This window comes from Cricetulus griseus (assembly GCF_003668045.3).
Source record: "Cricetulus griseus strain 17A/GY chromosome 1 unlocalized genomic scaffold, alternate assembly CriGri-PICRH-1.0 chr1_1, whole genome shotgun sequence".
Taxonomy (NCBI): Eukaryota; Metazoa; Chordata; class Mammalia; order Rodentia; family Cricetidae; genus Cricetulus; species Cricetulus griseus.
Genome location: NW_023276807.1, coordinates 206660746 through 206686630, shown reverse-complemented (window position 1 = coordinate 206686630; position 25885 = coordinate 206660746). Strand labels below are relative to the sequence as shown.

General features: G+C 41.2%; 1 protein-coding gene across 1 annotated transcript; it reads right to left on the bottom strand.

Annotated features, from left to right (window-relative positions):
• Positions 1-5103: 5103 nt before the first annotated feature.
• Positions 5104-5745, bottom strand: Rnase10 (ribonuclease A family member 10 (inactive)). The gene has a single exon (XM_027386490.2). It carries the CDS (start codon positions 5743-5745, stop codon positions 5104-5106), a length of 642 nt encoding a protein of 213 aa, XP_027242291.1.
• Between the last annotated feature and the right edge of the window lie 20140 nt (positions 5746-25885).

Sequence of the window (25885 nt, the reverse complement as noted above, 5' to 3'; positions counted from 1 at the left end):
ATCATGATGGGCAGCATGGCAGGAAAGATGCTGGAGAGGTAGTTGAGAACTTCATCCTGATCTGCAGGCAAAGACAGAGAGACACACTGGTCCTGACATGGGCTTTTAAACCTCAAAGCCCATTCCCAGTGACACTTCCTCCAGCAAGACTACACCTCCCAGTCCTTCTAAATGATGCCACTCCCTGGTGACCAAGCATTAAACACACGAGTTTATGGGGGTCATTCTTTTTCAAACCACCACATAATCTTAGATGATGGGGCTCTGATGGTGGCACACAGTTGTTAAAATCTGATGTTTAGTATTTATTTCCTGGTCATGTTTTTCATTTGAGAGGCGTTTTGATTGTCCAGCCTGTGGGAGACGAAAGAGACAATGTGTTCTTATGGAAGGAAGTATATTTTTAATGTAATAAAGGCAGAAGCTGAAGAGAATAGCACTCAAGTTATGATTTTTGCCTGTAAGAATGACACTGACATTGTGTTGTTCTTCCACAGTGATAAGAACAAGTGAAAGCATTTAAAGTGTGGTAAAAAAAAATTAAGTAGTTTAAAAATACATCTTATTTCTCTTCTCACTCCTCCAAGCCTAGATTTCTCCTATTTATTTTCTCTCCCTCTCAGCCCTGCCTAACCTTTCTCCTGCCTAGCTACCGGGCATTCAGGTTTTTATTAGACCAGCCAGGTGCCTTAGGTAGGAAAGGTGAAGCAAATGCAACACATCTTTTCATAATTAAACAAATACAGCAGAAACAAAAGCAACACACCTTTACACAGTTAAAGTGATATTCTGTAGCATAAACAAATGCAGCACATATTTGCCCGGTTAAAATAATATTCCACAACAGTATTCTACTAAAGGAACGTAGCAATAAACGAACTCCTACTAACTAACATTCTGCTAGATCAGTGTGTCTCACCCAGCCATTAACATAGAAGCTTCCTCCTACAGTAGATGGGAACTAATATAGAGACTCACAACTGGGAAATGTGCAGAGACCTTGGAACACTCAAGTCTAAATGTGATGTCTTCAGCAAACCCCTCCCCTCAGGGCTCAAGAGCTAAGTGGAAAAGGAGTCAGGAAAATTGTAATAGCCAAAGGGAATGGATGACTCCAAGGACACAGTGTCCTCCAGACATAACAGGTCTGATACACAGAGACTGTGGCAGCAGGCACAGGGCCTGCATAGGTCCTAACCAGATGTGATTGCAGTGCTGAGAGGGTAAGTAGAAGGAGCTCCCATACCCAAGCAAGACGCTATCTCCAATTGATAACTGCATGCAAAGGAAAAATTTGTTTTCTCCAATGGAGTCTCACTGGGTATACAAACTACACCTAAAGGGCAATTTCCAGCCCAGCAGTGTACAACCAACACAAAATGAATTTAGCGGTATTTCTGGAGACTGTTTTTGTCTCATATTGATTTGTTTGGCCATTTTTTTTTACATTAATTTGTCTTTTGCTTGTATATTATAGTTTCCGGTTTTGTGTTTTTATATGTTGTGTGTGTATCTACATGTGTATCTTTCTCATGCTCTTTCTTTGTTTCTTTTTGTTTGTTCATTTGCTAGTTTATTTTGTTTTATTCTTGATTGCATGTTATTTACCTGTTTTTTTTTGTTTGTTTGTTTGTTTTCGAGACAGGGTTTCTCTGTATAGCTTTGGAACCTATCCTGGCACTTGCTCTGGAGACCAGGCTGGCCTCGAACTCACAGAGATCCGCCTGCCTCTGCCTCCGTAGTGCTGGGATTAAAGGCGTGAACCACCAACGCTCCGCTACCTATTTGTTTTCTTAAGAGAGAGAAAAAAAAAGCATAGAGTTGGAAGAGTAGGGAAGATCTGTAAGGAAAATGAGGGAGAAGAAACCATGATCAGAATATATTGCATAAAAAACACTATTTTCAAAAAAATTGTATAAAATTTTCAAAGAGTAAATTATAGGATTATTTTGAAAAATTGTTTAGTGTGTGTACATGTACTAGAAAAGATAGATATATGATAGGTAGATAGATAGATAGATGATAGATAGATAGATAGATAGATAGATAGATAGATAGATAGATAGATGATAGATAGGTAGATAATCTTTTCTCTGCTGCTCAGCCTGTCCTGGAATTCTGTGTTTCCAAGGGTTAGCCTTGAATTCAAGATTTTTTTGCCTTAGTCCTGAGATTATAAGTATATACCGCCATGCTGGCTTGTAAATGCTTTTTGATTGACACAAAAGGCATACACTACAGAATCAAAACCCTCAGCATTTATGTACAGCTGATTCTTGTCCCTTTGAGCAAAGGAAAACAAACTCAGTGAGCCTCCACTGAGGTGCAGAGCCGCCATTGGTATGTTGGGTGGTCTTGGCTAATAGAGCTGAGACTATGGTTCTGGTAAAGACTGTTCCTGAAGTGCTCATGTGGTAGAGGTTTGCACTTGGGGGTCTTAGTGCTAAAGAGCCTTTAAGAGCAAAGGGCTAGAGAGAGGTAGTTAGGTCATTGGTACCTCTGCTCCTGAAAGGGTCAATGCTGGCCACACAGAGAAGTTTCTTCTCACAAGACCAGGTTGTTACAAAAGAGCAAAGCTTTCTCCTTCACAGTCTCTAGTCTCTTGTCTCGGTCTATGTGCTTCTGTTTTGCACCATGATGTCTATTGTGTTGTGACCCAGTTGAAGGAGCCCTCACCATAGCTGAAGTGATGGAGTTTCCCAGTGTATCAGCAACTTTTCTGTTGCCATGATAAAACACATGACCAGAAGAAACTTGTATGATGAAGAGTTTCTTGGGGTTCATTTGCAGCTCCAGAGGGGAAAGAGTCCATCATGATGGAGAGGCATGGCAGCAAGCAGCAGGTATGGTTGTGAGAGCAGCAAGCTGAGAGCTCACATCTTCAACCACCACTAGGAAATAGAGAGAGCATGAGGCTTTTAATCTCAAAGCACCACCCCCAGTGATGTACTTCCTCCCACAAGACTGCACCACATAAACCTCCTCGAACAACACCAACCAACTGGAGACCAAGTGCACAAATATCGAGACTATGGAGGCTCCTCACTCTGATACCACACCCAAATGAAATACCAAGTCCAGACCAAATGCCACACCCAAACTTGGGTTTTCAGTCTCCCAAACTGTGAACTAAATAAACTTTTTTTCCTTTATAAATGCCTAGCTCAAGGTATTTTGTTATAGCAACAGTAAAGTCACCAATACAGTGGGCATCCCTGAACTTGTTACTTTCCTGTTAAAAGTAATTAAATGAAACCAAATGACTCTAGGACAGCTTGTAGGACTGTGCATGACATACAATGGTAGTTTTCTTCCTGCTTGTCTTAGAAAAGAAAGAGTTCATCTAAAGACCTTTGAAATATTGTTTATACAGTGCTTAACAAGGAGCAGAATTTCTCACTTCTCCTAAATGAGTTTATGTTTCACTGTAATTATTATAACTTCTGAGGAGGTACTGGATGGATAATCACTAACTATATTATCAGTGACCTGTAAATGTACTGATGAAGAATATGGGAGTAACATATAATATAGATGCTTACAGCCTAACTGATGTCATATATAAACAAATTCATCAAAGACTAATTAGATAATATGTATATGTTGCAACAAAGTCCCTTGCCTGAAACTTTTGAAGCCAGTGCTTTTTGAAACTTGGAACCTTTTGGATTTTCAAAAAGTAAATTGTGCGGGCTGGAGAGATTACTCAGTGCCTAAGAGTACTTGCTGCTCTTCCAGAGGAGCCAAAATGAATGCTTCCTTCTTTTAAGTTAGTTCTCAGGTACTTTATGACAGTAACAGAAAGCAGACTACCATCTAGTTGAAATATAGTAAGTAAATGCAGGGTAATGGGAAAACGTAGATCTGGCAAATCCTAGAAATCTCGTGTGTGTGTGTGTGTGTGTGTGTGTGTGTGTGTGTGTGTGTGTGTGTGTGTATCTATGGGATCTATAAGAATGACTAACAGGCTATGGTCCAGTTAGTCCAACAATGGCTGTCTACCAAGAGAAAGTCTAAAAATCTAGTAGTTGTTCCGTCCACAAGGCTGATGTCTCAGCTGGTCTTCTGTATACAATGGAATCTCTAAGAAGTAGGCTCTAACGCCAGTGAAGTAATGAACTTGCCAGCAAGAGTGAGGGCAAGCAGACAAAGACAGAGCTTCCTTCTTCCATGTTCTTTGTACTGACTGAACCAAAAGATGTGGTACAGATCAGAGGCGGATCTTCCATCTCAAAAGACCCAGGTTAAAGGTTGGCCTTCTCCTTTCAAATGATTAAACTAAGAAAAATCTCTTACAGGTGTACCCAGCTGCTTGGGTTGTAGTTAATTTCAGATGAAGTCAAGTTCACAACCAAAAATAGCCATTTCTATCTTTTTTCCTTCCTTCCTTTCTTCCTTTTTCTCTCTCCATCTGACCTCCAACTCCCTATGCTAGACTCAGTCTATGGGACCAACATCTGCTTACCCAGTATAGCGTAGATAAAACATTAGCTGACTGAGTGGCTAAAAAACATTCTGGAAAAATGGGGACCCAAAAAGAAAAGGAGAACCCAGAAAATCATGCGAGAAGAAAGAAACAAAGGAAAAAGAAAAGAGGACCAAAGCAAAAGGTTGTACAAATAGGAGGATAGGAAAGGGAGAGGAAAATGGGTCCTTACCCAAGCACTTGTTCTTGCACCACCTTACTAGCAGGCTCTGTAATTTTCCAGGCTCAGGATAAGAAGCCTAACCACATGGCTTTCCAGACACAGTCCTAGATAGAATCACTTTAATTGCATTTGCATCAGAGAAGGGCATTGCCTTGTGCAGGGCCCAGGAGTTTGTGATTACCACATAGGCCCCATGTGTGTAACAGGGAAGCAGATGGGTAAAAGATGCAGTGAACTCTTCTAAACTGTGCCCAAGTTGTACTCAGTCCAGGGATGAGACTGATGACCATGGCTAAGGTAGGGTCTAAAGCTTGGCCTTTGTAGGGCAGGGATTGAAGATGAGAGACATCTCTAGGAGAAACTAGGCATTATTTTGCATTGCTGACACCCAGAACAAAATGGCAGTTGGATGACCCCTAATGCAAAGAGTAATTGTATTTTCAGAAGCCAAAGATCAGACCATCTTTATTTGCGTTGAGCCATCACATGTTGTGATAATGTACTTTTCAGTTATGTAAGTCAGATAATGGCAGTTGGGAACGACTTGGCCTGGTTTGGACAACAGGCACACTGTCAGTTCAAAAGGGCGGGGGCTTTTGTGACATTTGGACCCCTTGAGGTCACAGGCAATCACAGGACTGTTACAGACTTCTTGGACTGTGCTTGGAGTTTCATGGATGAATGTGTAATGGTTTATGCAAGTGTGATTATATTCCTTCATCTTGGATATCATCAAGGTGTTACAGTCCCTGGCATTTAAGTCAATCTTAAAGTCTTGTTTGCTCTGTGAGAGAGCCTTAGTCCCCAGCATCCTACTTCCTCCAACGTCATCTTCATTGAGGACAGTCTCTTCTAGCCAGTTAGATTGTGCCATTTCTTTGTAGCCAAGCGCCGGTGCTTTTGTGGTCCAGGTGCCTTCTCCCTCTTCAGTGGCCTCAGCTGTGTCCTTGGAGTCACCAGGCCAAAACTCACTGAGTGGCTGATCACTATCCTGCAGGACTGCAGCAGCCATGTGAAGGCCCAGGCCCAGGCCCAGGCCCAGGCCTAGCAACAGCAGCAACATCATGAACAACATATGCACCAGAGTCACCTTCATTTTGCCTGGAGAAGAGTGGGAAGATGAAGGCATGATGTAGAGATAAACTCTGGCTCATGTCATGGTTAGCCAAAGTCAGCAAAATAGGCCCCAGTTTCTCCACTCAATTCACATATTACTCCATCTACCTAAGGCAATGAATCTCTTTATTGAACGTTTCTTTTGCCCCTCCTTACCACATTCCCCTTCCCTGTGTAATAAGGTGTGGGTCTTGAGGATTGGAAAGTAACAAGTAGAAGTGATTTTAAACAGGCGTGTACCCAAGGAATCAATAAGGGAACTTGATACCACTCTATCCTTTTTCATGTGATGCTGGAGCCTTGAACATGCTAAGCCAGAGCTCTCCCTTTGAGATGGAGCCCACTAGTCAATTCTTAAACAGAAACTATTTCCTAATCATCAAAGAGAATAGCTAAGCCAAATGAATACAGAGAAATGCTTACAGAAAACCTTCCTCTAGGTAAAGGACTAGACTCATGCTAGGAGACACTATGCATTTTTTTCAATCCCAGTTTTATTTTACTTGTTATTATATTACCCTTCTCTCCAAAAGAGATAAAAATGAATAGGAAGAGTAGTAAGTTCATTCTCATTCCCAAAGTAAACCTCCAGAAATGTTCAATGACAGCTCAGGCCTCTGCTACATTTTGTCATTAGAGCTTCTATTTGTAGTTAGGGAAGAAATGCAGTAGCACTTTCTTACTCTCTAGCTATAATGACTGCTGCTATTGATTGGGGCCTGTACCTCAGCTAAGGCAGGAAGATGGTAGCTGAAAAGAAGACAGGTCTTTGGGGTTACCAACTCTAGGTTCCACGTTGTTAGGAAAAGTGGGAAGGACATGCCGGGTACAAGCAGACTCTAAAGAGGATGAGACAGGGAAGCATAAAACTGGCCATCCTGGTCAAGAACTACCTAGCTGTGAGGAAATCTGAAATAGAATACTATGCTCTTGGCCAAAATTGGTGTCCATTACTCCAATAATACTGAATTGGGCTCAGCACGTGCAAAATGCTATAGCATGTGTGCACTGGCTGTCATTGATTCAAGTGATCCTGACTTATTAGAAGCTTGCCAAAACAGACCAGTGAGAAATAAATAGGAAAGCTTTTCTTTAATAAAACTAACCAAAGTTTGGTTTTGTTTTAAAGACAGGAAAGAAGGAAGTGTAAGAAGAATGAAACCAAATGGGCTATAGATGTGGCTCAGTTGGTAGAGATCTTGCCCAACAAGCATGAGGCCCTGGGGTTGCTCCCTGAGGCATCCAACCCTGCTGTGGCTTACCTGTATTTGTAAGCAGCTTCAGATAATCCTGGCTCTTTCTGTGCCCCTGGTTCTGTCCTTTCTTCCCTGTGAACAGTTCCCAGAAACTGCTCTCCATAAAAATCTATCTCCTTGTGTGCCGTGGGCTTTTAAACCGCCGGGATCCCTGAACCCACTCCTCTCCCCTTCCTCCCAACACAGAAGAAACACATTCAGATAATTTGCATTTCTGCTCCCACAAACACTTTGAAGCAAAGCAATTTAGGCAATGACAGGAAGTGTTGTCTAGCCCAGGGAAACTTCAGTTTTATTTCATTAGTCAACTGTTGTACTCTGAGTTACGCCCACTAACCTGTGGTTTTAGAGCTGTCTGACCCTGTGTATGAATTTCAAGCCTTATTCTAGTCTTGTTTCCTACACGTACTGACTTAAGCCCTTTCCTATCACTTATGGAATGTTAGTTTCTGGTGTTTTATTTTGTTTGCATTACCTTTCCAACACTGCTTCTCACAGTTTACCACTGTATCATGATTTCATTTGACTATTTACAGTGGGGAAAAAAATAAGTCCAGGTTTTTTAAATGTAGGGTTTTTTTGTTTTGTTTTTTGCTTTTTTTTTTTTTTGGCCCTAGAAAAAGATTACCCAAAGCAGAAGAATTCATCAGCTCCTACATGGGTTGAATAAAGCCAGTCAGCTCACTATGTAGATATTCCCTTGTTTAGCTTGATTTCAGATCACCTGGGGATTGTTAAGACACTATAAAGACCAGCTCCAGATCCACTGTCATGTAGGTGTTTTCTCCAGTCATCGGGTAGGGTTCTGAGAGTTCTGTCATCTACAAAGTTTCTGATTTTTTTTTTCTTTTGAGCTATGGTTCATTCATGAGTGGCAAGCAAATGCATAAGTAAAACCTCACCTGCCCTGTGCTAAACTAACTATAGTCTGGTTTGCTTCAACTAGAGGAAAAGGCCTTTCTTATAATCCATATGAAGGAGCTGTGGAGATCTGAGGGTTTAGATAGATGGTTTTACATTTTAGTTCACGTTCACATAAGTCACTTCACATGCCCTCTCATCTCTTTACCACATGAGCTTTAGAATTTTTCCTCCAGTTTTATAAGAAAATTGAAGCCACAAGCTGTTTAGTGACCTGTGTAAGCCACATTAGCAGGATGCAGAGAGATAGGGGTGGCTCCCCCTCTGTCAGCTGCCACCCATTGCTCCTTGTCTTTGTGAACAAAAACTCCTGAGAGAAGCTATATCCACAGAGACTGGCTGATTAGAATTCCAGTACTGTGGAGAGACTGGAATGCTGCAGGTCCAGAGGCTGATGACCTTATCTTGGGCTAGATCTAGTCTTCCTGAACAGTCAGCCATTCCTTGTCTGGGCCAGTGTCTGAACCAGCATCTTGTGACTAACAGATAGAAATCTTTTGCAATCTATTAACTTAGCAGACCACTAATCTCCACCAACACAATAGCTAAGAATGTCATCAGATAGCATCTTAGGTCTATAAAAAAGCTTCCTCCATCTTGTTGTACCTGCCTCTCTGATGTACCCACCAATGTATTTTTAATCTGCCTTGATTTGTGACTTTAATCTTTCTGTAAAACTATCAAGTTCATGAAAGTGCTTCCACATTGGAACGTGGAATTTGAGGTAACCTAAGTCTGTGTTCCCAGACCATGGTCACTCCTTGGCTATCTTTTATTCCTTTCAAGATGAGAGCTGTGGTTTTTGTGTCAACATCTTACACTACCTTCCCAGACACTAATAACTGGCTCCAGTTGATGTCAATTTTCTCGTGGCTCTAGAGCACAGTTGGTTACCCCTGATGACAAAAACAATATTGAATGCATAAGTTGACTACTATGAGTAGTTCCCCAAAACTCTGGAACCCTCTATTTCAAAAGTACTGTTCTTTATAGCCTCCATTTTTTCTAAATAATAAAAAAAATTATTTATTTGGAGACACGGTGGCCCATGTTGGCCATGAACTTGTGTCATTCCTCTTACCTCAGCCTCCCGGTGCTGGGCTTATAGGATGGGACCATGAAGCCAGATCTGGTTATTATTGTAACAATTCAACTCTGTAGAATGAACGCACATAAATCTGATCTCAATTCATAGAGCAGAAGCCTTCCAACATAGTTCTTATAACCCGTTCACTCCTCTCTAATCTCTGCAGTTTCTCTGACTTGGGTTCTAACCCATTCAGGCCCTGGGTCCCTTTGACAGACTATAACTCTTTAGGGAGTTATTGTACTATTTTGTTCTTTCTTTTCCTTTCTTTCTTTCTTTCTTTCTTTCTTTCTTTCTTTCTTTCTTTCTTTCTTTCTTCCTTTTTTTTTTTTCCAAAACAGGGTTTCTCTGTGGCTTTGGAGCCTGTCTTGGAACTAGCTCTTGTAGACCAGTCTGGTCTCGAACTCACAAAGATCCACCTGCCTCTACCTCCCGAGTGCTGGGACTAAAGGCGTGCACCACCAACACCCGGCTCTTTTGTTCTTTCTACGGACTACTTTTGGAATCTATGTACTGTCGGAGGAGTTTTGCTAATAACATATAAACAACAAAACATACCATAGTCACCTCACTCTGGTGCCAAAGAAACTTCCAGAACCAATAAAATTCATGGGAGTAGTTCCCCAAAACTCTGGAACCCTCTATTTCAAAAGTTCTGTTCTAAAAAAAAAAATGCACAAATGTTTAGAGGGTAACCAACCAACTTGTTATTGAAGTTGGATTTGCACTTTGCACCACCCTGCCTAGTTGAGGGTTACTTTTTAAAAGTGTTTAGTAGCCATTCATCTCTATTTTTTTAGACTCCTGCCAGGGAAGAAAGTAGGTTGATTGTATATCTTCATCTCTCCTTTTCTCCTCCAGATCCAATCCCTTAGTCTCATACCCACCTTTATAACAAAACACCTGCTTTAGTCTCCCTTTCCTCTTTGACCTCACCCTTAATGGACCAGGAAGATCTTCTCTTTCAACCTTCCATCTCCCAACTCACCCCACTGTTCCAGCCTTCAACACCAGCAACCATTCCCTGGGAACACACCAGCTGAGCAGGGCAGGGAAATAAGTAAACTAGCTGAAGACCTTCACCACCCCCTCCTCTCCTCCAAATCCAATCCCACAGTCTCATCCCTACCCTGCAACAGAACCCCATCTTCTTTCCCCATCTGCCCACATCTCCTGCAGTCTATCCCCATTCCTAGGTGTCAACTCTCAATACCCAGAAACACATTTACCTGTATCCCCAAGTGGTTCACAGAAAAATTCCTACCAGGTAACACACAGCCACCATACTCTTCTAAAATCCAGAGAGGAAACAAAAAACAAGAAAAAAAAAAAAAGCCTACCCAACAAAGACAAGACCAGATATGAGCTCCTAGAACTATAGTCTTCATAATCCCAGATATTTAAATGCCAACATAAAAGCACAATCAATAACAGCCAGGATAATATGTCTCCACTAGAGTCCAGCAATCCTACCACACAGCTGAAGCACAAGAAAAAGACCTTAAAGCAGCTTTTACTTATATGATAGAGGTCCTTAAAAAGGAAATGAATAAATCCTTTAAAGAAATCCATGAAAATGCAAACAGTGGAAGGAAATGAATAAAACTATTTACACCCTGGAAAAGGAAACAGACTCACAAAGAAAACCCAAACTGAGAGAATTGTGGAAATGAAAAATTTAGAACAAGAACTACAGAGACAAGCTTCACCAACCAAATACAAAAGATGGAAGAGACTCTCGGTTGTTGAAGACACAATAGAAAAAATAGATACCTCAATCAAAGAAAATGTTAAATCTAAAAAAATTCTTGATTCAAAACATACAGGAAATCTGGAACACTGTGCAAAGACCAAATATAAGAATAATAGGAATAGAGGAAGGAAGAGAAATCCAGGTTAATAGTCAAGAAAATATTTTCAATAAAATCATAGAAGAAAAGTTTCCTAACCTAAAGAAAAAACACCAAAAAGATACAAGAAGCTTACAGAAAAACAAATAGACAGGACCAGATGAAAGGTTCAGGCAGATACCTAGGCTGGTCAAAGGGCCCTGTGTTGTGTGGCCACGTCATGGCTACATCACTTGTTACTGTAAGACCCCCAGAACGCCCAGACTCCTGGGATCTCAGCCCAGGATTGTGGCCACCCCAATCACCAGGCAGATTTGAAAGTTTGATGCAAAAAGCATGAGGCTTTATTGTTGTTTAACGAGCTAACCCCATGTTAGCTCGGGTCTTTCACCCACCTGCCATGGCAGATGGCTAGCAAAGACAGCTCAATCCGGCTGCATAGAGATCTTGTAGGGCAGCGTAAGGGGAGTGTCTAGGGTTCGCACAGGCTCAGGATTGGTGTGCCTCCAGGCTTGGAGGGCTTTCCCTGTGTTGATTGGCCAACTGGTTGTTATGGCCCATAGGCCCTCCCAGGGTGGTTGCTATGCTCTGTGTGTCATTGTTGTGCACTTGTCCAAAAAGCACACCCAGAGCCGTAAAATATAGCACCACCAACTAACTCCTGATTCGTTCCTTGCCACGAGGCAGGCATCTGAGTTTCTAGTGACTAGGACAAGGTCAGACAAGCTGTATGTCTGCCGAAATGGGGTGCTGGTCCCTTCAGTTATAGGGCTGCATAGGGACTCTACGCATGCACAAGTTCCCCCTTTTAAGCCTGTGTCCAGCCCATATCTCTCTGCTCTCTTCTCTGTTTCTGGTGGTCGACCACTCATTCCCCCTCTTTCCTCTCTCCTGTCTGCTCTGTTCTTGGCTCTTCTTGTCTCTCTCCCCCACCTGTAATAAACTAGTGTATCTCTCGTTCTCACATCTCATCTTGTGCCTTTTTATATTTTTAAACTTAAACAAAATAACAACATTGGCATCCGACCCGGATTAGGCTTCCCCTCCCCCATAATCTTGACTCATTAACCTGCGGGGACCCTAGTAGTCGAACCAACGGCCCACTCCATCTCACTGGTTCTCTGGGACTCTGCATGCAACAATGGCAACGATTCGGTAAGGGAACACCCTCTCAGTCAGCATAAACATCTCCCTGAACACGAAGGACTGACAATTTACTGTCCAGCACCCTTCCTGTGTTCTTGGGGTCGGGGAACACCCGATGCAGTTCGTTAAGGCATCCAAACTCACTTACCTCAGTACAAAAAAAAAATGGCCCAAATATCCCTTAGATGATGAGTCGAATTGGCCACCTAATGGCTCTCTGGATCCCGATATTTTATTGGATCTATCTAACTTCTGTCAGTAAACCAGAAGATGGAAGGAGTTACCCCATATCCAAGCTTTCTTCTACCTCTCTGTGGGAACCTCTTTTCTCCTGGGAATGTCCTGTTTTGCTAGAAATCTTACCCTCCTGTTCAAAATGTCTCTCACTCTCCTGTTTATTGTATCTCTGCTGCCCTTCTACTGTGTTTCTTCTTGTTTCGGATGCCAGCGACTCCCATTGACCTTGCTTGGGGCAGTATCTGCTCGGAGATGCTCTGAGAGATTTTAGTTTTCATTTTTTTACCCCATGAATGGGGTTTCTTTTAGGTTTTATACCCTAGCACCACTCATATAGACTGGTATATTCGATCCACGAGGAGTCTTTCAGGTTTTATACCCTTGCACTGCCCATAGACTAGTGCAGTTGTTTCTCAGACCTACAGTGGTCTTTTTGGATGTTGTGCCCCTTGGACTCTGGTGTCCTATTAGTTTGTCCATAGACTAGTGCAGTTGTTTCTCAGACCTACAGTGGTCTTTTTGGATGTTGTGCCCCTTGGACTCTGGTGTCCTATTGGTTTCACACATCTTTCTGCCTCACTCGTGGAGAAAGTCACTTCTGCCAGCAGTTGGGAACATGCTTATGGCGGCTGCCATCTTGGCCATGTGGCCTAACCTGGGGGCCGCCATGTTGGTTATGTGGGCTAGCTTAGGAACGGGTTTACAGAAGCTGCCATCTTGACCACATGACCTAGCTGTAGGCACACCCACTTAGTCCAGCGGTTTGGGCCGGCAAACATGGCTGTCAGATACAATTTTTTACTTCTTGCTTTTTATTTTTTTGTCTCAGATTTCTTCTTTCACTGGCCCTGTTGTGCATGGCTCATTTATGGAATGCTGTGCCTTTCCAGGATCTACTCTGTCCCTTTAAATCTCCTGTCTTTTTGCCATGTATGGATCAGAGATTACACTCTGGTTCCCCCTTTTACTCTTACTCAGTCCTGTTTGATGTATCTGTTTGTCTCTGTACATGTGATTTAAATTTAACTTTATACTTAGCTAACTCTATATGCAACTTAAATTTAACTATGCTAAGTCTCATATTTCTAAATTGTTATGTATCTTTAAATGATGGTAAATATTAAAAGTCATAAAGGTCTAATTTAACTTTATATTTAAAATATAAGCTAACTCTATACAACTTAAATTTAACTGATATATCTTTAAGTGATGATGAACATTTAAAATTATAAAGGTCTATTCCAAATTAACAAAATATTTATAACACTCAGTCCATCCTGTAAACTGTTTATAAAGGTAAAGCTTTTATTACAAAAGGGGACTTTCCTCTACTTCTTTGATAGACAGACAGCCCTCAAATGCTCAGAGATCTAGAGAACATGGCATTTAAAATGTTTTATTTAAAAGCTTTTTTATAACAGAGAGACAGGTCAGCTGCTGGTCCCACTCCATTTCCTCCTAGAAGACTGGTGGGCACTGAAGAAACTCCAGCCACAAAAATGGCAATGCTAGTCACTGACCAACCCTGCCCTTCACCTCAACTGCTACAAAGGACTCTTCAGACTGTGGACAAGAGGACAATGGAATCAACTTTCTCCACATTGCTTGGGTCAATGGTAGGCGAGCCTTCCTACAGTCCCTAATTCACAGGTCACATGCTATCAGCAAGATGTCCTGCTGCCCATAACCATGGAGGACCTTGGGGGTGGCTGTCAATGCAGCCAGCTGGCAAGTTTCTGTTATTCTTTTATCATTAACTCAGGTAAAATTTTATCCTTATCAAGAACTCCGATGCTTTTGATGACTGGTAGTCTTGCCAGCTTAAAGCAAAACAGATTTCAGGAACAGGTATTTTAACATTTATCTATATAAAGATGGTAATGTAAGGTATATGAATTAAAGTTATGAAGGTCTGAGGATAAAAAGGCTAAAGTGATGGCAAAGTGAGTTGAGACATTAAAAAGAATGATATATGTTCCAGATTTCTCTCTTTCTCATGCTACTCTTCATAATCAATAAAGTTCTACAATGCCACTATACAATCATAACTACAAGGCCAAGATTAAGGTGCTTTTCATTGTCCTAAAAATATCTGTCAATTTTAAAATGTAATGCTTTCAGCCAAGTTGATTCTAACATAAATATGCTGCTAATGTGTCTAGTACTTACATTTTCACAAACTCTAAGGATTTTTGTAAGTTCCAGGGAGCCGAATTGGCCCACCCAAACAGGTCAGATTAACTCCAGATGTTATTCAACCTTTCCCTGGTCCTGGATTCCCTTCCCTCATCTTGGGATCCCTTGGAGACCCCTCCCTCATCTTATAATACTCCTCTCAAGTACCAGGACCTAAGAAAAAATTTTTTTTCTAAACTTAACCTTATCCTCTGCTCTGCCAACATCTTGCCAGGTCTAAAGAGGTGCTAGAGTTACAAATAGCCAGGACTTCGATGGAGCAACCAGCTACCCCAGGACATGGCAACATCCCAGTTTTCTCAGGTCCCTCAAAGATGGTCAACACCTCCCAGGTCAGCAGGAAATAGTTTTGAGAACTCGGCATTCTTATCCCCTAACTTGCCATGTCTAACACACCATCTTTTTAATAATAAGTAAAGGTGGGAATGAAAGGTTCAGGCAGATACCTAGGCAGCTCAAAGGGCCCTGTGTTGCATGGCCATGTCATGGCTACATCACTCATTACAGGGCTGCATAGGAACTCTGCGCATGCTCGAGCTCCCCTTTTAAGCTTGTGCCCACATCTTTCCACTGTCTTCTCTGTTTCCGGGGTCAACCACTCACTCCCCTTCTTTCCTCTCTCCTCTCTGCTCTGTTCTTATCTTTTCTGGTTTCCCTCCCCCACGTGTAATAAACTATGGTTAAATGTATCTCTTGTTTTCACATCTCATCTTGCATCTTTTTATATTTTTAAACTTAAACAAGAGAACACCAGAAAAGAAAGTCCCCTAAAAATATTAACAATCAAAACACTAAGACAGAATCAAGAGAAAAAGACCAAGTAACATATAAAGGCAGACCTAACTGACTTCTCAATGGAGAACCTAAAGGCCAGAAGAGCCTGGATAGATGTGCTAATGACTCTAAGATACCACAGATGCCACCCCAAACTATTATTCCAGCAAAACTTTCAACCACCATAGATGGAGAAAACAAGACATTCCACCATAGGTGGAGAAAATAAAGCCAAATTTAAGCAATACTTACCTATAAATCAAGCCCTAAAGAAGATGCCAGGAGATGCTGAGCGTTGGTGGCACACGTCTTTAATCCCAGCACTCAGGAGGCAGAGACAAGTGGATCTCTGTGAGTCTGAGCCCACCCTGGTCTCCAAAGTGAGTTCCAGGACAACCTCCAAAAGCAATACAGAGAAACCCTGTTTCGAAAAACAAAAAACAAAACAAAAAGATGCCAGAAGGAAAGCTCCAACCTAAGGAGGTTAACTTCAACCATGAAAACAACAGGGAATACATGATCTCAGACCATCAAGATCAAAAAAGGAAACACACACACACACACACACACACACACACACACACACACACACACACGCCCAACCACCACCAACAACAAAATAACAGGAATCAACAATCTTTGTTCATCGATATAAATGGTCGTCTACGGCCATACCACCCTGAACGCGCCCGATCTCGTCTGATATAAATGGTCTTAATTCCCCAATGAAAAGACAAGACTTACAGAATGAATGCAAAAATGGGACCCAGCCTTCTACTGAATCCAAGAAATATATCTCAACATCAAAGATAGACATTAATTCAGGGTTAATGGTTGGAAAAAGATATTCCAAGCAAATGGATCAAAGAAGCAAGCTGGTGCAGCCATTTTCATATCTAACACAATATACTTCAATTCAAAACTAACCAGAAGACATAGGGAAGGACGCTACATACTCATCAGAGGAGAAATCCTCCAGATGACATTTCCATTCTTAACATCTATGCACCAAACACAAGGGCACCCAATTTATAAAAGAAACACTACTAAAATTTAAATCACATATTGCCCCTCACACACCGATGATGGTGGGAGACTTCAATACCCTACTCTTGCCAGTTAGACATATTACCCAGACAACAACTAAACAGAGAAATGCTAGCGCTAACAGGCGTTATTAACAAAAGGTTCTAACATATATTTACAGAACTGCTGGAAGTCTCACCATTCCCAGTTTCAAGTTGTACTACAAAACTATAGTACTAAAAACTGCATGGGTATTGGCGTTAAAAACAGACACATTGATCAATGAAATTGGATTCAAGACCCAGACATAAATCCACACAACTATGGACACCTGATTTTTTATAAAGATGCTAGAAATACACACTGGAAAAAAGACAGCATCTTCAACAAATGGTGCTAGTCAGGCTGGAAGTCTGCACACAGGAGAATGCAAATAGATCCATACTTACCACCCTGTACAAAACTCAAGTCCAAATGAATCAAAGACCTCAACATAAACCTAGACACACTGAACCTGATAGAAGAGAAAGTGGGGAACAGCCTTGATTCATTGGCACGGAAAATGTTTTTCTGAATAGAACACCTTTAGCACAGGTAACGAGATCAACAGTTAATAAATGGGACCTCATAAAATTGAAAAGCTTCTGTAAGGCAAAGGACACCATCATTCAGACAGAGCAGCAGCCTACAGAACGGGAAAAGGTTTTCACCAACTCCACATTCAATAGAAAACTAATATCCAAAATATATAAAGATTCTAAGAAACTAGACATCATATTTCTTTTTTAAAAGATTCATTTATTTATATTTTATGAGTTTAAGTGTTTTGCTTGTATGTGCATATGTGCACTGTGTGTGTGTGTGTGTGTGTGTGTGTGTGTGTGCCTTGTGCCCACAGAAGTGAGAAGAAGATGTTGGATACTCTGGAACTGGAGTTACAGTTCATTGTAAACCTCCATGTGGATTCTGGGAATTGAACTAAGTCCTACAGAAAAGTGGCCAGTGCTCTTAACCACTGAACCATTTCTCCAGCCCCTGCATGTCTTCTTTCAGAACTTCCTCTACAGTTCCTAGCACATATTGCTGTTTGGATTGTTTGTTTTCTTGGTATTTGGGGTTGTGTGTGTGTGATTTGAGATTGTTATTGCTATTTAGTCCATTTTCTCAATACTAATCCTTCTGATCCATGAGCATTGAAAATCTTTCCATTTTCCAATGTCTTCCTTAATTTCTTTCTTCAATGTTTTAAAGTTTTCATTGTAGGGTTCTTTTATTTCCTTTGTTAGATTTATTCCAAGGATTTGTTGCTATTGTTTGGTTTGGTGTTAGTTTTTGTTTTGTTTTGTTTTGTTGTTTGTTCTTATTGTGAATGGCATTGTTTTTCTGGTTTTGTTCTCATTATATTTACCATTGATATATAGGAAAGCTATGCATTTTTGTATATTTATTTTGTATCCTGCTGCTTTGCCAGCTTGAGGATGATCTGGTGGAGTCTATGGTGATAGAAGCATATCATCTTAACATAGACAATATGACTGCTTCTTTTCCTACTGGACTCCCATTTATTTTCCTCTTGTTTTTTGCTCTCATTTAGACTTTAGGCACTATATCACATAGAACTGGAGAGAGTGGACCCTTTCTCTTCTTTCTGATCTTAGTGGAAATGGTTAGACTTTTCCCACATTTTGTATGGTTTAGGATATAGGTTTGTCATATGTACCCTTTATTATATTGAGTATTTTTCCCGTCTGTAATTTCTCTAGGATTTCAAATCATGAATCAATTTTAGCTTTGTCAATGATTTCATCTATGTCTATTGAAATAATCATTTGATTTGTGTACTTGGCAGCACTTATGTAATGAATTATATTTACTTATTTACATATTGTGGTGGTTTGAATGAGAATGGCTTCCATATGCTCATATGTTTGAACACTTGGTTCCTAGTTGGTGGAACTCTTTGGGAAGGACTAGGAGGTGTGGCTTTGTTGGATAATGATGTTTGTCTGTATATATGTTTCTCTTATTGGTTGATGAATAAAATATAGATTGACCAGTAGAGGCAGGAATATAGGCGGGGCTAGGAGATGAGGAGAATGCTGGGAAAAGAGGCAGGAGAGGGCCGCAAGTAGATGTCATGTAAAGACCAGGAAGATGGGATGCTCCAGGTGTTCTCTGGTAGGATAAGGTCATGTAAAAATACATAGATTAGTAGTTATGGGTTAATAATTAAGAAAGAGCTAGCCAGTAAGAAGCCTTAGCTGTTAGCCAACAGTTTAATATATGACTGTGTGTATTTATTTGGGGCTGAAGGGTGGCAGGACCTGGTGGGACAGAAACCTCCATCTTCAGGATGAAGTGTGTTACAGCGCAGGCTTTGAGGTTTCACATGCTTCCTGTCATCCTCAGTGCCATCTCTGCTTCCTGCTTGGGGTTTGAGACATGATCTCTAAGCAGTTCCTGCTGCCATCACTTTACTTTGCCATCATGGACCCTAACCCTCTGAAACCATAAGCCCAACTAAATGCTTTCTTTTATAAGTTACGCCTTGGTTATGGTATTTTGTTCCAGTAAGAGAAAAGTAACTTATATAGATGTTTATACAAAAAAAAACCTGACTATTTCTGTAAAGAACCTGACTGTGTGGGTTTTTTTTCAAGGGATGTAAAGGTTTGGGGACTTTGGAGTAGGAATGCAGTTGAATGCTGAAAGCAAAGCTTAGCAGGCTGTCCTAGTAGGTGCTAGTAGACAGTAATGTTGAGAGTTATATGGAATGTGGAGGCCCAGCTCAAGATGCTTCAAGGGAAGCAAGAACTTTAATATTAACTGGGCTAAGAACTGTTCTTGTGATATTTTGGCAAAGGATATGGCTGCATTTTGGTCTAGTCCTAGAAATTTGCCTGAGGCTAAATTTAAAAGTAATAGACTAATTCCTCTGGCAGAGGAGATTTAAAGACAGCCTAATATTGACTTTGTTGTGGTTATTAGTAACTACTCTTATGCAGGTCTATAATGAAAAAGGGCAATCTAGGCAAAAAGAAAAACAAAAATATATAGTTTAAAGAGAAAAAGAGTGCCAGGAAATTTAATATTGGGGCCAGGGCTTATGCTGAGAGAAATAAATTGAAAAAAGGCCAAATATGCATTGGAATAAAGGGAAGGATGCCTCCAGGGCAAGACCCCACATAAGTAAGTTTCCAAATTGTGAAAAGAAAAGTCTGATGAATTTTCTGCTTCTAAAATTCAACAACAAATCAAAGCTGCTACAAGTGTGATTCAAGTATCCCAGGGTTAATTCCAAGTTGGAAGCTAAATTTGGCAATATGATCCATGTAGGTTTGGCTTTAGAGTAACTAAGGATTTCTGAGTAAAGGGCTTGTGGAATCTCCGTCTGAAGTTAAGGAGAGCTGCTGAGGCCAGGCAGTGCATGTCAGGGCAGTCTCTGCATGGAGGCCCTGACAGGCTATTGCTTCAAGCTGTGGAAGTGAAGCTTGGGTTGGGTTGGAAAGTCCAAGATGTTACAGGCAGGTGCCAGAGCTGCTGGACATCTGCCAAGGAGAGCTGCACACAGCGAGTGGAACCTGTTTCAGAAAGAGGTGTATGTCTGTCACAGGCAGAAAAGCTCAACAGGTGGTGACAACTCAGTCCTTTGACATCAGATGCAGAACTACAGGATGTGGTATTTTCCTTGCTGGTTTTTGGTCTTGTGTTGGTCCAGTATTTCCTCACTATGCCTCTACTTCCTCCCCTTTGGAAGAGTAATGGCTGTTCTGTGCCACCGTATATTGGAAGTATAGGATTTGTGTTTTGATTTGCAGGGAGTTACAGTTCAGAGCTCACCTTGAGTCTCAGAAGAGATTTTAAGCAATGTTGAGACTGAAAGACTGTGGGAACTTTTGAAACTGGATTAAATGCATTTTGCATTATGATAGGTCCATGAACATTCGGAGGCCAGAGATTGGCATGTGATTGTTTGAATGAGAATGCCCCACATAGACCATATGTTTGAGTATTTTGTTCCTAGTTAGTGAAACTGTTTGGGAAAGGCATGGCTCTTCTGGATGAGGTATGTCACTTCACAGAGAGTTGAGGGTGTTAAAAAAAAAAAAGCAGCTCATATCACCCCAATGTTCTCTCTACTTCTTGCTTGCAGTTCAAGATGTGATCTCCCAGCAGTTCCTGTCACTATGTCTTTGCTCCACCAACATAGACTCTGATCCTCTGAAACAATAACCCAATTAAATGCTTTTTTCCAGTAAGTTGTTTTGGTCATGCTGTTTTAGTAATAGAAAAATAGTTAACACATAGTTGAGCCATTCCTGCATCTCTGAAATGAAGACATGGATGTTGTGGATCAGCATTTTGATGTGTTCCTAAATTTGGTCTGCAAGCATTTTATTAATAATTTTTTAGAACCAGGTGTAGTGCTACACACCTTTAATCTCAGCACTCAAGTGGCAGAGGCAGGTGGATCTCTATGCGTTTGAGACCCGTGTGTCTACATAGTGAGTAGAGCAGGCCAGCTGGGGCTACATGGTGAGACCGTGTCTATAATAATACCACTTTGTTATTAGCATAATAATGGCTTCATAGAAAGATTAGACACATTCCTTCCCTTCCCACTTTATGGAATTAAGAATGACTGAGGTCTGGAGAGATGGCTCAGTGGCTAAGAACACTGGCTGTGATTCCAGAGGACCTGAGTTCAATTCCCAGCACCCACATGGCAGGCAGCTCACACCTGCCTGTAACTCCAGTTCCAGGGGATCTGACAACCTCACAGAGACAATACATGCAGGCAAAACACCAATGAACACAAAATAAAAATAAATTTATATTTTAAAAAAGAACTATTGATGTTAGCTTTTGTTTAAAGGTGTGATAGAATTCTACAATGAATCCATTTGGCCATGGGATGGTTTTAGTTGGAAGATTTTTATTATTATTATTATTAGTTTTACTGCTCAATCTTGTTGGTTACTATATGCCAGCTTAAATTACTTCCTTCATCTTGGTATGTTACATATATATTCACAAATTCACCTATTTGTTCTATGGTGTTATTTAACTCCAATGTTTCTTTGTTTATTTGTTTATTTTTTCAGAATAAACTGTTTATTGGTGAAAGTAAAATATTGAAGTCATTATCACTGTTTTGGGATGATCTGTGACTTTGTATTTAGTAGTATTTAGTTTGACATTTGGATCCTCTGTGTATGGACATAATAAAGTCCTCTAGGTAAATTATTCAATCATCAGTGTGAAATGGCCTTTATTTTTCTCTTCTGACCAATTTTAGTTTGAAATCTGTTTCCATCAGATATAAGAATAGTGTCACCTTCTTGATTCCTGGTTGACAATGGGATGTATTTCTTGGAGGCAGAAAAGAAAAGAGAGAGGTCCTTTAAGATGGCTTAATGGTTAAGAGCACTTGTTGCTCAACCATGAAGATCTTAAGTTCAGATCACAGCACCCGTGTAACAAGCCAGGCATGATCTCATGTGCAGCCACAGTGATGTAGACTGACTGAAGCTTCCCAGAACTCTTTTTATTCCCAAAGAGAATAGCTCCATAGATCCTATGAACTTAAGAAAATAAGAACTAGATGGAACTGAACAAGCCCCTGCACATGACCTGTAGTTGTTTAAAGTACAGTTTTTAAGCTCTCCTCTAACCCTGATGTTTTCTGTTCTATACTGAGCATGTACTGGAGCCTTTTTTTGTCCCCCCACCCCACTCTTTTCCCTTCAGAAGTTACTAGAATGCTGTGGACTAATCCCTTTGAACACCGTGAAGATGTGTTGCTCTCATTGGTTTAATAAAAAACTAACTGGTCAATAGCTAGGTAGGGAGAGGTCAGGCAGAATAACCAGGTTGAGAGAATGCATGGAAGAAAAAGAGCAGAGGAAGCAGAATGTGTAGAAGATGGGGTAACAAGCCACAAGCCATTTGGTAGCACCTAAATTAATAAATATGGGTTAATTTAATTTGTAAGTGCTAGGTAGTAATAAGCATTTATAGGTAATTATTAAGTCTCTGTGAGTTTTTTGAGGAGCTGGCAGTCCCTACAAGAAACCCCACCTACACTAGGTTCTGCTTCTATAAACTAATTATGAATTTTTAATCATCTTTGTGTGGTTCCATATGCCTTATAATCCAAGTTACACTGGAGTCTGGGATTGCCATAAATTCAAGGCCACCCTAGGCATCACGGTGAGTTTAAGGACAGTTTTCACCACAGAGTGAGACTTGTCCTCCCCAAAACAACATATCAATAAATAAACAAAAGAAAAACAACAAAATAGGCCTTTTAAAATGATGACACTCCTTATTTTTCAAGAGAAGACAGTTGTTGCACAGGGCCAGTGCCAGCTTGTCCTTCTTACTAGTATATAATGGAAAAGTCAATTATTCAATATGGTGTCTGAGAAGTTCCTCTTTAACAATGGTGCTCAGTTAGTCAGTTACAAAGAGGACTATTTGCAATACCCTCTCAGGAAAATCTACTAAGCCCTGGATTGCAGGTCCTGTCCACCTACAGGAGATGAAGGTCATCACCTTCCAGTATGTCAAGAAGTTGAAGAAAATGTAAGAACTATGGAAAAAATTCACTCAACTGAAACATGCTGGAATTAAAGGCGTGCGCCACCAACGCCTGGCTTTGGAAACGTTTTTAAACTTTATTTTTCTCTAAACTTGTGAGAGTGAATAATAGAAACTTAAAAGTGCACTATGAAACCACTTAGGAAAATTTCCAGGAAGACCTGCATTCTGTGGCCTTGACAATAAACTACAAAGCAAGCATGGAGAGGCAGCCTGTTCGAGCAGCCAACACTCTGATGTATTGACTGAATTCATGAGTCAAAGGGTCACCGTGCCTTTTTCTTTTCTTTTCTTTCCCAGTGAACTTTCCCTATCTCCTGCTTTCTTCTTTTCCTCGGAGCCAAATGCTGTCTGCAACCAAGGTAGTCAGCAATATTTATATGAAGAATAGTTACTGGCTGATGAAGGCTCATTCACCCTTGTTTCTAACCATGCTGCAGCAATAGAAACCTAGCAGGGAAAGGAAGAGAGGCTCATGGAGTCTGGATTGCTCTACCCAATCTCCAGTTTTAAGATCAAAAAGGCCTTTGCCTTTTTTCCACTAAAATAAACTCATACCTAGCTTTAAAATATCCCAGCAACAAACAAAAATAATAAAATAATGTCCATGTAGCTCAGTGGTAGAAGGCTGGCCTAGCATATGGACGGGCCTGGGTTCAAATCCCCAGGATTGCTAAAACAGGGCAGTGGAAGCTTACAACCCTGAATGAAATTTCAGCTCCTACAGAGGCAGAAGCTGGAGGATAAGAACTTCAAGTGTATCTCTGGCCTTATACAGCTCAAGGCCCACCTGTGCTACATTAGACCCTGTCTCAAAACAACAACAGAAAACTTGGATTATTCCTTCTTCCTCTTGGTGAGTTCTGTGGCTTGCCTTGAAATCTGACAGCCTGAGTTTGGCCCCAGGACCCACATGGTGGATGAAAAGAACTGACCACTGCAAGTTGTCCTCCGATCTCTACACTCACTCCATGGCATGTGTGTACTCACACATACAGACACATAAAATAAAGAAATGTGATAAAACTGTTAAATAATAAAAACAAATGCAGCTCCCTTCATAGTAGCCAAACTATGGAACCAACCCAAGTGTCCAACAACAGAGGGAACAAATGAGGAAAGTGTAATGCAGATACACAATAGAATCTTTTCAGCCATAAAGAAAGAACAAAGTTGTGTCATTGCAGGGAAATGGGTACAACTGGAGTAATCATAGGAAGTAAATTATCAGAAAGAAAAATGTTTGCTTTCTCCCATTTGTGGTTCCTAGGTTTTGTAGAGAGATAAAATTATATGATATAATGCCATGAAAGTAGAATTCATACTGCCTAATGGGACAAAGGGAACTAATGGGAGGGAGAGAGAACAGGGTATGAGGAGATATGACCAACATACAACAGATTATAAATGAAAAGTTAATGTTAGAATAATAAAATAAGGAGGGAAGATAGTGAAGGGACCAGCTCCCCTTTCGGCAGCCATAACAGCCGAACACGTGCTTGCCATAAACTTGCCTTGGTCACTTAGAGGTCAGATGCCTGCCTCGTGACAAGGAACCAATCAGAAGTTAGCTGGTGGCACTATGCTTTATGGCTCTGGGTGTGCTTTACAGACAAGTGCACAGCAATGACACACAGAGCATAGCAACCACCTTGGGAGGGCCTATGGGCCATAACAACCAGTTGACCAATCAACACAGGGAAAGCCCTCCAAGCCTGGAGGCACACCAATCGTGAACCTGTGCGTACCCCTAGACACTCCCCTTATGCTGTCCTATAAGATCTCTTGGGAGGCCCTAGGAGCCATCCACCATGGCGGGTGGGTGAAAGACCTGAGCTAACATGGGGTTAGCTCGTTAAATTACAATAAAGCCTCGTGCAGTTTGCATCAAGCTCTCGAATCTGCCTGGTGATTGAGGTGACCGCGAACGTGGCCTGGGACCCCGGATACTTGAGTTTTCCGGGGGTCTAACAATAGAACATGATGGGCACAATGTGATCCCCTTGAAACTGTATGTGATGAGAACTTGGAGATTATAACTATGCTCTTCTTTGTACTTCAATGTCTGAAATGTGTATATTAAAAAAAAAAAAACAGCAAAAGTCTTTGGATAAGAAAGAAATTTTAAAAAGTCTGTTGGCAAGGAGAGGAAGGAGCTTAGGGGCCGTTAGAGCAGCTTTGTTTTGTGTTGTGTGTTCACATTGAGGAATCCAAACCACTTCCTGCCACACATCCCTTTCCTGTTCCAGCTGAGGACAAATTAGAGGCTTCTGGGAAGAGTCAGCCAAGGGAAGGAACACCCACATGACTTGGTTTCACTCTAAGTGTTCAGAAGTCAGCACACCCACACCCAGGACCTTGCCAGATTTGAGGTGATGAGACAGAGGTCAAAGGTCATCCTAAGAAGACTGGAAAGAGCAGGATCAGCTCTGGGAATCATCACGGAGAGAGAGCAGCACCTTGGGGAGCATGGGCCTTATTTATTACCCTTTTGTGGAAGGAATTAGAAAGAAATGGTGTCAGCCCTGGGACAGAGGAAACAAGAGGAACTGGTGCCGAAGTGTGAGAGGAACTGGTGCCAATGGTGGTGTAAGTGTGTGTGTGTGTGTGTGTGTGTGTGTGTGTGTGTGTGTGTGTGTGTGTGTGTGTGTGGTGTGTGGTGGGTGTGAGTGTGTGTGTGGTGTGTGAGTGTGTGTGTGTGTGGTGTGGTGTGTGGGTGTGTGTTTGTGTGTGCTCATGCTTCTCTAATGTGTATATACCTGAGAGCAGGTGTGAGTGTGCCAGGGCTCATATGTGGAAGTCAGAGCAGCTTTCAAGGGTCAGTTCTCTGCTTCTACTTTTGGTTTCAAAATTGAACTCAGCCTATCAGGACATCCTGCCAGGCTAGGAGCCAACATTATTGTAAGCACAAGATAAAAATTATCTGATGACAGAATATCTGTATCATTTTCCCTACATGCCCCTCCAAATTTGTTCACATTGAATAAGATAGGGTTAATTTTAATTATAGTCCTTTAATACCAA

Bases quoted from the DNA above. Each gene is read 5' to 3' on its own strand.
- Rnase10 (XM_027386490.2), bottom strand. From the start codon at position 5,745: ATGAAGGTGACTCTGGTGCATATGTTGTTCATGATGTTGCTGCTGTTG.